The sequence below is a fragment of the Pygoscelis adeliae genome, unplaced genomic scaffold (assembly GCF_000699105.1).
Source record: "Pygoscelis adeliae isolate BGI_AS28 unplaced genomic scaffold, ASM69910v1 Scaffold94, whole genome shotgun sequence".
NCBI classification, from domain to species: domain Eukaryota; kingdom Metazoa; phylum Chordata; class Aves; order Sphenisciformes; family Spheniscidae; genus Pygoscelis; species Pygoscelis adeliae.
In genome coordinates, this window is record NW_008824547.1 from 379,802 (window position 1) to 391,683 (window position 11,882).

Consider the following 11,882-nt stretch of genomic DNA (forward strand, 5'->3'; position numbering starts at 1 on the left):
GTGGGGGGGGCAGCCTCGGGTCTTGGGGTGCTGTTACAGCTGGGATTGGACTGTGTCTTTGTGTGTGGGCACCTCTAGACTGGTGGGGGGGGCTCTGGATCTGGGGAGGGCTGGTGCTGGGTGTTGTGGTCACCCTGTTCTTCTGGGGCTGGGTGCTTGCTTGAGTAGGCTGGGGCCCAAGTCCTGAGCAGGGCGGTCAAGTCCTGAGGGGGAGCAGGCTGTGGTGGGGGTTGCCAAGGAGGCAGAGACTGTGTGTATGAGAGCAGGGATTGGAGGCTGGTCAGCCTGTTCTGAAGTCTGGACAATTTTCAAGAGTTACGACCTCTTGTAACGGTTCTCAGTGGTTTTTTTTGTTTGCTTGTTTTTTTCCCTGACCTCAGGCTTGGTTTGGCTTTTGCAGCAAGGTGCTGTGTAGGGACACGCTGTGTTCCCAGAGGTAGGGGAAGGGTAGTGGGTCAGTCTGTTTTGCTGCAGTTCTGATTCTACCTGTCTGTTTTGACAGGTGTGTTAAGTCTTGCAAATTTGTCCATTCTGTGCAAACAGTGGCCTCTTGGCTACCCTGGGCTGAGATGAGCAGCTGTCAGAGCAAAGTTGAGCTTCACTGCCTGCTGAGGTGGTCATTGACATGGCTGATCTGCTCCAAAGTCAGCTTTGGGGTGTCTGCACCAGCAGCATGTTGTAAAAATGCATGAATGATTCGTGCAAGTCACCTAAGATTCAGGGGGGTTATCAGCTTGGATAATTTGCCTCTTTTAAAGTTTGTCGATACATGTGAAATTTGCATTTTGTGTTCCACAGTGTTCTTATCTCTACCCAGCTTTTGTGGGATAAATATGTGGCTTGGTTCGCTTGTGGTAGAAATAAAATGGTTTTATTGTGCGAAGACGGTTCTTAATCTATAGTGTCTGAACATAATTGTCTTTTAGGAAGATCCGTCCCTGGAGAAACACTTCAAAGGCCACAGAGATGCTGTCACTAGCGTGGACTTCAGTCTCAATAAGAAACAATTGGGTAAATTGTCTCTCTGTTTTGATGGCCAGATGATAAAGAAAGAGCTTCTCTGCTTTAGTTAAATGGAGGGAGCAGCAGAGGTACTGAGCTCTACAAGAGCAAAGAACTTGTTTTTCATGATGAAGAGATTTTGGAGAATTTCATTTCTATGTGCTTTGAAAAAAATCCTGTTGTTGAACTATAGGGGTGGCAGATTGTGTCCATCCTGCTAGAGCTTTAGCGACTTCTACCGTAATTATCACTTCACATACCTGGCTTTACCATGCAGTCAACTTAAGGTAAAAACCTTACTTTTTCTTCTCCATCTTCCATTTCTCCCCTTTAGACAGCTGCCTGTGGTTATGCCAAGGCTTGTGTCCTAGCTGCTATTCAGTAACCCACTGTGCGTACATTGAGTAGGAACCAGGAGGGTTTTTGGCTCTTAGTCAAGTCGCCATTCAGTCTGTGTGGCATGGTGAACATTGCTTTGGCTCGCAGAGAAGATAAGGCAGAAGTGATAGTTTGAGGCAATATACGTGGCAGGCAGTGGGCGCAGTAAGCATGAATAAATAGAAATAGAAATGCAGCAGTCTAGGAGGTAGGAATCCTGTTCTGGATCTTGCAACCTATGCGACACTCTGGAAGCTGCAAGGAAATGAAAATGAATCAAACTTGTCTTGGACCCCCCTCTCTCCCTGCTGCTGTTTTTATTGTTGTCTGCTATCTTTTCCTTTCCATTTCCTGTGTCTTCAATTGCAGAGCAAGAGTTCACTCTGCTCTGCATCCGTGATTCCGTTTGTGTATCCCTAAAACTTTACCCAGTCATTGCAAATCTCTGTTTAGCAAGGGTGCTCTGAATGTAATTTAGCATTGCTTTTGAATGGCCTTTCAGAAGTAGTATGGGGACCTTTCCCTCCATCTAGACCGTGAAAGGGTTGCTCTTGATATTTTTAGTAAGTGAGGTCAGGTAAGAAAGGGAACAAATTCTAAGAATTTTTTTCCAGTTCTGTTGGGTGAGTCATGTGTACTTGCCTCTTATAAGACTAAAGTTTTTTTCCCCATTTCCATCCCAAAAAAAACCCCAACCAAACCTAGAAGACTTGGTCTTTTTATTCCATTAGATTGCTTGCCCAATCCAGTAATGATTATAGTTATTGCCAACAAGTTGCATATAAGCAGTATCATACTGAAGTGCTTTATTGAGATGTCAGAGCATTGTTTTCCTGAAATTTTTTAACATCAGTCCTGGGGAAGCTGTGATACTGCAACTTAATATCTTTACCAGACAACAACTTAGTGTAGTTATGACTAATATTCAAATCTCTTGACACTAGGCCGTGTGCTCAATCTACTTTTACAGTTGTCTCCCCTTAAATTTTTATATCACTAAGGAAGGATGTTGCCTATATGAAATATAAAACCAAACAAAACCAACAATTGAACTGACAAATATCTAAGTTTTCTTGTTTCCCCTTAGGGGACATGCATAATGAATGATCCCGTTTGAAACGGGCATATATTAATCCCGAATCAATAGCAGGAAAAGAGGTGATTATTTTTGTGTTGAAATCACTGTGAAATAGAAGGACGTTTTCAGCAAAATCTATTTGGTATTTTGCCATAACGCTAATGAACTGAAATATTCTTGTATTTGTGATACTGCTATATTGGAACCTACCATCAAACTGATCTTTTTTTCTAGGAACATCTTAAGATCTCCCTGGAGATATGCCCCACTTGGCATTCAGGAAGAGAGATACAGATGCAGCTTGGGTTTGTTGGCGGGCTAAGATGTGTATATTCTGTATTTGCCTGTGGAAAATCTACAAAGTTTTCTGTTATTTAGGCATTAAAATTGATTTGAAGGGGTATTTTTACTGTCATTGTTTGAGACTAAGTTGCATATGTTTGCTCTTTTACAAATCGCTAGGGTCCCAGTGCTGCAGGCTTCACACAACACATCGGGCTTTAAGGGACGAGCAGCTTTTCAGTTCTCACTGTGCAGAGCTGGTGATGGGACCCGAGCAGGGGAGTTTGAGAGTGAAGTGGAATTTACTCTTGTGGTTGGGAAACCTGTTGCCTGGTATTCCTGGCAGGGACTGGATATTGTTCCTGTCAGATAGGGAGGGGGATGTTGCTTGTATGGAGTTCAGTGTCATGCAGATGTCTGGAAGCTCTCATTTGAGATGTGCTGCTGTCAAGTTGGAGCTGGCCACTGCCTACAGCAAGCAGTGTGTCCTGCTGGGGATGCCAGGCAAAGAAGGGAGCCTTTGAAGATGGCATCGGTTGTGCTCGCAATGGATGTAGCGTGCATACCTGAATTCTGCCTCCTTCTTGTGTGACCCTTTGCTCTTGCTGCTGAGGGAGATCTTGAAAAAGCAGCATCTGTCCTGGGGGACAGCTGCCTTCCTGTAAGTAGAGTCTTTGCCCTCGGGGGTCTCCCTCTAGCCCTTTCTCTTCTTGTCTTTGGAGAGTGCCTTTGCCCTCTTCCATTCCTTTCTCGGAAGCCCAAGAGTAAAGGCCAGTTGTGGTGGTTGTTGGTTGGATTTTCTTTCCACAGGTGAGTGTAGGCATGAGAATGGAAGAGTGGGTGTGAGTAGATGGAGGGACCTCATCTCCATCCGTAGTTCCGTAAAGCCTCTCATGACTACCACCAAGTCCTGCTGACCCCTCCTGCTGATAGCAAACTGAACACTGCTCTAATCTCTTTGCAAGCTTGGATTTTTCATAAATCGTTAAGAACTGCTGAGCTGGCTTTGATCAATGTTTTGCAACAATGAGAGGGATGTTGGAGGGGGATGTAGCTGGGTTGCCATTAAGTCACCAGCTGTTACAGGGCTTCTCTGCTTAATCTGTAGTGTGTTCTTGGTATTTAATCTGCTGCAGCTGATAGCTGCATCTGCTTCCCAGTAAAAAAGTGATGAGATAACCTTCATCCACAGACCTTCTGTGTGTTTCCTTAGTGTGTATGTATTTGGAAGAAGTTTTGCAACTTATGTGGCTTTTGCCTCTGCAGCTGTTGCATGAACTGACTCTTGGAAGTAGAATTGTCAGTCCAAGCCAATGCATGACTTTGTTTTGTTTGAATTACTAATGAAATATACAGTATGCAGTACACTGGTGAAGTGTAAAGGACAATGTGCTTGAGATTGCTGGAAGCTGTGATGGTGAACTGAGTGTGAAAGGTAGTTTCAGTGTAATTGGAGGAGAACTAATGCAAGTTTGGTTTTGTTTTGTCTTTTTATTTCAGCAAGTGGCTCGATGGATTCGTGCCTGATGATCTGGAGTATGAGACCTCAGATGAGAGCCTATCGCTTTGTGGGCCACAAAGATGCAGTGATGTGTGTTCAGTTTTCACCTTCTGGTCACCTGGTGGCTTCAGGCTCTAGAGACAAAACAGTCCGTTTATGGATTCCTAGTGTGTAAGTATCTATTCCCTTCTGTCTCTCCTTGTGTTTTAACTATGGATTGGAATCTTCCCCTTGCGTTTTGATAGCAGTTCTCCAGCTATGGGACTGGGATCTCTGAAGGAAAGAAGAACCATTTTATGTGGCAGCTCTGACAGAGGAGAGGTAATTTGGTCTTGAAATTGCATTGGAAACAAAACTAAAATCCTTTGCAAAGCTTAAAGTCAGTATTAACTTCCTATGCTAATGTAACGAGTCACTAATGTAACTTATCAGTGATGAATTACTGGATTTTTCTTCCCCTTCCTCCCCCAGTCTGTCTTTCCTCCTAGCAAATTGATCCTTTGCTTCTCTGCCAGTGTTAAGCAAGATGCTGAAACGCAAGTTGGGGTTTAGTGATGGAGATGCCTCTTCTGTGAGCAGGGTGGAGGTTACTAGCTTGCATGCTTGCTGAGGTACACAAAATGGTTAGGTACCTTTAATCTTTATTTCTTGGTCTCAAATTAGTAACTCTGTGTTCCACTGATAGTAAATGATGGCATATTATTAAGGTGAAAGACTACTTTGGATTGTGTATTGACTTTTTTGTGAGCTTGCGTATGATTAACAAGAATTTACTTACCCTTTCAGTACCTTAGCGGTCTTTAATGTGTATTTATTAAGTTTCCATTTCTGAGTAGAAGGTTTAGTTGCCTTAAGTCATTAATGCCTGTCAAGTCCTTGACAATCATTGGCTGAGAGGCCTCAGAGCTTCTATGGTTTTACTCTGCGATGTGTTGTTTTAAGTGATACGTCTTCAACAAGGAACACTTAGTTGAAATACAACACAAACGGGAGAGCTGCAGAAATTCTGCTTGAAAACTTGCTGCAAGTAATGAGAAGCTTTTTGCAGCCGAGATGCAGAAAAGCAGCTGTCAGTGTGTCCTCTGGTCTCTTGGTTCCCACACTAAACAGTGGGATTGCTTTTTTTCTGAATAGGCAGGCATATATAAAGGTATCTGAGGTTCCTTTGCTTGTGAGGTTGTAAATTGCTTTTATCAAAGACTAAAGGATTTAGTCCAGCAGCAGAGCTGATGATTGTGGTGGCAAATAAAAGGTATTTAAAAAAACAACAACAAAAAAAACTCCAAACAAAACCACACAAAAAACCATACCCCAACTTTAAGATGAACATGTCACTTCAGGAACCTGGGAAAGCATTTCTAGTTGTTTATTTTCAAGTTTTTCTGGTTATGATTACCCACTGGAAGCTTTATTTGATGATCTATTAAACCATAAGTATCCTCTGCCACGGAACTGATGGGTTCTGAAAGTGACTTTTTAAAATATGTGATAAAAGTGACTATTAAATGTCTATGATGATGTTTGCTAGAGTAACACCCTGGTCAAACTTAAAGTAGATTGATGTGCCCGTTTTCCCCTACCCATTAATCATCACGATGCTTACCTGAAACTATCAGAATGCCTGAACTCCTGTAAATGTAAATTCCTAGCACTCAGAATGAGTTATGCATCTGGGGCAGATATGCTATTATTCACCTGTGACAAAAGTACAGGTCCTGCTTTTTGGGCAAAAACTTATCCTTTAGCTACAGAACTGTTTCAGTGCTTTCATAATGGTGGAGTGACTAAACAGTAAATATGGTAGAAATTGCATAAAGTTAAAAATTTATAATGAAATAAAACTAAAATATGCAGCTTGTAACTTCAATTATAATTCATTTCAGTTTAGTTAAACTTTCCTGGAAGAAACGATCACAATGACATGTCAGCATATATATTATTAAAAGGCGCAAGGTGAATTATGATTAAAATTTAACCTCGTGGCTCCTCAATCTCCTGTGAAGAGACTAACACTGTCATTTTGCTATCTCCAGACCTGTGCTGCTAACACAGCATGTTGAAAATAAATTACAGTGTAAACTTGTTAGATTTCTCAGAAGCTGAAGTATAAGTTTTAAGAAAGGACCGGGATATGATGGGAAATGGAACTTTGATGTTTTGGGTTAGGCATGTGAGCTCTATGATCTAAACTGCACCTATGGTTGTCATGTCAGAAAAGGGCCAGTGTGGAAAGGGAATTGTTACTGTTATGCTGGTTGTGAATGCCTTGGTGCATGGCACCTTTAATCTGTGTTTATTGAGTATTCTTTGTCAATTCACCTTCTCTCGAGAGAACAAAAAAGAAGAGTACTGAGGCTGAATCAGGTTTGAGACCTTCAGCTTGCCAGTTTTGCACTGTCGGTAAAAGGGAAGGGAGAAACTGCCCCATAGTCTGTTTGTGGGCCAGGACTTTATTTCCAAAGGATCTGAAAACTTGCAGTCCCTTTCAAGGGTGATGTGTTACTGAAGGAGTTAATGCTACACTAGCGTGTGTTTTGTCTTTGGGATTTGTTTTTTATAAGCCATGCTGACAGAATTTTGTAATTTCATGTTTCTGCATGAGTTTTTATCAGACTTGGGGATGTTCTGTCGTTTTGAACAGAAAGAAAACTTTCCTGAGAAGTAACCTTTACTGTTCCCTGCCTTCTGGCAGCTAAAGGATTAAATAAAACTAGGCAGCTCTGACCTTTTCTGAGGAGGGAGGGAATATTGCTGGAAGATACATAGTATTTTGATTTTTTGGCCTTTACAGTTTTAGTAGTCCTTAGCCTCAGTATAAAATCTGTTAAATCCTAACGGAGAAGGGAGCAAACCACCATGTCTTTCTGTTGTTCTCTTCTGTCTGTGAATATGGAGCTCCTGGTAGTACAGTACATGCTGGAAATGTATTTTGGACCACGAGTCCCATATACCTGTTGGATCTTTAACTATGTTGTGCTTTGGATCTCTAAATATGTCTTGCATTTACGTGCCAGAAGAATGCCTCTTGCATTTATCTGGAAATGATGGGTAAAGAATAATAACAATACCTTGTTTTTTGTCTTGTCTGGCTGAGTTAATGGTAGCTTGCTCAAAGCTGTACAACATCAGGCATGCTGAATTCAGTTGTGTTATTCCTTGTGTGATGCTGCATCGGAAGTGTTCAGCTGGAGCATGGGCCATTACAGGAATAGCTGTGAGGTAGTTGCCTGCTTGGCTTTGTCTAGATGAATGGTGAAAACATTTACCTCCCTCCTCACCTGCCTTGCAGCAAAGGACCTGGAAACATTACAGAAACTCAGCATCTTCTTTTATATTGATGTTTCCATAAATGTTGTTTTAAATGGTTGCACAAATTAACAATAGTCTTTTTGCCCCTTTATAGGAAACATGGATTGTTTCCTGTTGGATTGGGCTCCAATATTGAACTGGAACAACTGGTTTTAGCTGTGTATTCTGTGTAGCTCATGAAGCATGAGTTTGTTTGGGGTTGATCAACATTTTCTTCCTAATGTAAGCACGTGCAGTTCCCATAGAAATGGTGATTAATAGCACTGCTCACCACGCAGAAGCTTTGTGTTTTCAGGTACATAATGTCTCTGCTGTCCTGTTGTGCAGTTTTAAAGTGTTCTTTCCTTCTGTATAGCAAAGGAGAATCTACTGTCTTCAAGGCTCATACGGCAACTGTAAGAAGTGTTCATTTCTCCAGTGATGGCCAGTCCTTAGTTACAGCTTCTGATGACAAAACGGTCAAAGTGTGGACGGTTCACAGGCAGAAGTTCCTGTTCTCACTTAGTCAACACATAAACTGGGTTCGCTGTGCCAGGTAAGTACAGCTTTCTGATGAATAGAGGTAGGGATTTATTCCTCAAAGCAGAGACTGAGCATCATGGTTTTGTGCAGCACACTTCTATTCAGGATGATTCAGGTGTGTCTAGTGACTGAAATATATTGCTGACCTGCGGAGAGATCCTTTGGATAATAGTTGTGTACTCACTTTGTGCTGCTTTGGTGATCTTTGTCAAGCAGAGACTTTCCTGCTTAGTGATTTGCTTTTACCTGGTATGGAGACTTTTGCATCTTGAAATTGCTAAGAGAAGCAAAATGAGAGATTTATATTATAATTGTTATTTCAGCTTAGTTACTTTTAGACTTGTGATGCCTCTAAAAATGATCACCTGAGCTCCTTCCAAATTGCTGAAAGTGCTGCCATCATAAAAACATTACTTCCTGATAACTGTCTCAGATTTTGTTTTCCGTTTTCCATCTTGGTGGTTCTGAGGCGTTTTTATGTACATATGTATTTAGGATAAAGCCACAGTTTCTCTGTAGGTGAAAAGTTCATTATAGTTCTTGAACATGGTGGTGGCAGTGACTGGTAGTACTATAGATGCCCACAGTACAGCAGAAAGAATGTTTTTCCAGTATGTATGATGATGTTCTCTAGTTAGGGACTCAAGTCCTGATTGTGTAAAATTATGCCTCCGAAGAGATGTATTGATCTGTCTAGTATATGAAATTTTGCAGTAAGAGCTTAATACATTCTTCTAAGGCACTAGAATGATGAAGCTTCTCTTGCTGCAGCCATTATCTTGGGAGTAATTACATTGCTCTGAATGTTTGTGGCAAAGGTAGGAATTGTTTTGAATCAGGGTAGAGAAACAACTTGAGATACACTTAAATGGAAACAAGTAGGACAGGAGATCTTAAGTCAGACTGAAGACTTTCCTGAGGGTTATTTTATGTGCTTGTGGAATTAGGGGTAGTTTGAGGACTTTCCCTTCAACTTACAGTGATTAGATTTTTAGTCTCACTGATGCCGGTGTGACTTGAGTGAGGTGTGTTTACCAACATACCTTGACAGCTGGGCAAATCCAGTTGACCCTGTACACCTTTTGTTTGTGGGCACTTCTTAATTGCTATAACTCTTGTCTTAGATTCTCTCCTGATGGACGATTAATAGTGTCAGCCAGTGATGATAAAACTGTCAAACTGTGGGATAAAACCAGCAGAGAATGTATACACTCCTTCTGTGAGCATGGGGGGTAAGTACCTGGCGGTGCATGAGGACCGACGTCTTGTGATTGCTGAAATGGTGATGCCTGGTGAATGTACACCTTGTTTTGTGACTGCAGTCAGAGGTCCTTGTCCTGGCAATCATTTCTACCTCTTAAAAAAAAAAAAAATCATTAGCACCTGTTACAAAAGCAGCCAGCAGAGGGTGAGATGCAAAAAAGCTTCCAAAATTGCTTTGACCTTTTTATGACTTGCCTCAAGGTTCCAATCTGGACTTATATTTTGATAACTGTCCAACGCGTCAAGCCTTAGTTTCTTTACGCTTGCTTATTTTTAGAGATGCTTAACAAAGCTAGCAGAAAAAGAATTTAAGGTTTTATATTTTGCTCTGAGTTGAAGTAAATTAAAACATCAAAAGTGTACTGACATATTGGTACTTGGATGCTTTGTTGCATTCCCAAGTTTTTGAATACCAAAGTTGTTAAAAAAAAAAAAAACCACAACACTTTGTATTCAGAAAACCAGCTGTTAAATTGGGATTTTTTTCATGGAGAATATTGAACCACAGCAAAAGTTCATTTGTCCAGAAACACAAAACAAATCCATAGAGAACAGACTGGAATCTTCCTAGTTTCTTGTTGCATTGAATTTTCAAGTACAAAGTTTTGTTCTTTCCAGGTAATATACAACGATATTAAGACAAATTCAGACAGCATTATTTTTTCCAGTGCTTTTAAGAATATAACTTGTCCAAACAACCAATTGAAATATCTCAGCGTTCTCAGCATTTGTTACAAGAATACTCAGAGTAATTAATTTTATCCAATTTCTTGCATGGATTGAGTGAGGAGTTACAAGATGCTCTTCACTGAAGGTTCTGAAGGTTTTACTGTACTTGCGTGTTCAAAATAAGAATTGATTACATACAAGTCCAGAAAGCAATTTGGTCTCAGCCTCTCTACCTTCTAAATGGCAACATATGATTTCAGGCACAAATTCAGTAAGTTCCATCTTAAAATTAGTTAAGAGTAATAGAAGAAAAAATAGCTATTCAGTCTTGTACACACCACTCTAGAAATCCTGTTAATTTAATAGCAGATGTATAAGCAAACACTTGAAAATGTTGTTGTGACAGTCAGATCCATCAGACTTCAGGAGGCTTGTATCTACAGCTCCTACACCTGTAATGCAAAATGTTGAAGATGGTATGCTTGATACAATCCTGCAGTCTACTTGGGGTTATAAGTGAGAAATTTAGCAATATGAATTCTCAGGTTACTTCCTCCTTTGTGTAATGTTCAATTCATCATGATGTAGCTTCCCTTCTTGAAAAGACCTTTTTGATCTTTAGCAAGAGTTGAATGTAAACAGTTGGATTTAACTGCAATTTACAGGTTTGTGAATCATGTGGATTTTCATCCCAGTGGTACATGCATTGCTGCGGCTGGTACAGATAACACAGTGAAAGTATGGGACGTTAGGATGAATAGACTTCTTCAACATTATCAAGGCAAGTTAAGATCTTAGAAAAATCAGACCTTTCCACATTTTGATATGAATTGCTCTGAAGTCCAAGGACTGTTTCTCCATCACCTGCTGCTTTTCCAGAAAGGCACTGGCTTAGGCCTACCAGTGGAAGCCTTTTTTCACCAAACACCATGCCTGGCTTTCTGTTAGCTCCAAGACTGATTCTCACATATTGGTGAGAAACACCTCTGTTCTGATTTCTTTCTCTGTCCACCATCAAAAAAGGTGAAAAAGCCCCAATGCTGACACTGTCTCGTGTTGCAGGTATTATCTGTGATGCCGCTTGGCTCATATTTGCTGTTCTTGAGTAAATGATGTGCACTAAAAAAGATGTGGCCTTTGCCTCCAAATAAGCCCATAGGAGGAGTCAGATGCATTCCAGCAAAGCAAAAGGTTAAGTTTTTTGTAAGAAAACTAGAAGTTAACAAAAGAGGAAAATCAAAATCAACCAATTGCAGTTCTGTACCATGATCCATGCTTACAGTTCTTTCTCCAGTGTCTCCTTTGGTTTTCAGCTTCCAGAATGGGCTTTGACCTTGTTATGACTTGTCCAGGTTGGCTTGTCCTTGGAGTAGCTAGCTTTTATATTTAGTAGTCTACACTTTTCTTTTTCTTTTTTTTTTAACCTTTACCTTCAAAATGGCATCTCCTCCCATTACCTGTTCTTGTCAAACTGATTAGTGCTGCCATTTGGTAGAACTGGATAGAAAAGGGTCCCTTCCCATCCCTGCAAGCTTCTTTGAGCTTGATTGTACTGTTTTGTGCATGTTAGTTGCTTGAGCCTAAACATGGCTTTTACTTCCTTTACTATTTACGATTTTTAGGGCTGCCGTAGTATATTCGCATATATACTCAAGCACTGTTTCCAGTACAGATAGCTTATTAAACTTAATCTTGTTAGCTTTTCTTGAAGGCTGCTTCTGGCATGCTAGTAAAGCAGATCAGAGATATGGGGCTGGAGCTTGGTGTATTGTTCTTTCTGCAATCCACATCAGATACTGTCAGTTCCTGCTGCGACAGCCTCACAGCTGAATGCCAGGCAGAAAAGACAGAGTAGTAAAATAGTAGTTGATTCCTGCT

At 40.8% G+C, this 11,882-nt stretch overlaps 1 protein-coding gene across 1 annotated transcript in view; it reads left to right on the forward strand.

Annotated features, from left to right (window-relative positions):
• The window catches only part of POC1A (POC1 centriolar protein A), a 63,978-nt gene that overhangs the window by 1,529 nt on the left and 50,567 nt on the right, over nt 1-11,882 (forward strand). The window contains exons 2-6 of the mRNA XM_009321846.1: nt 927-1,011; nt 4,241-4,412; nt 7,906-8,085; nt 9,197-9,304; nt 10,670-10,785. Of these exons, the coding sequence (XP_009320121.1) occupies nt 927-1,011; nt 4,241-4,412; nt 7,906-8,085; nt 9,197-9,304; nt 10,670-10,785 (661 nt within the window). The remainder of the gene's footprint in view (nt 1-926; nt 1,012-4,240; nt 4,413-7,905; nt 8,086-9,196; nt 9,305-10,669; nt 10,786-11,882) is intronic.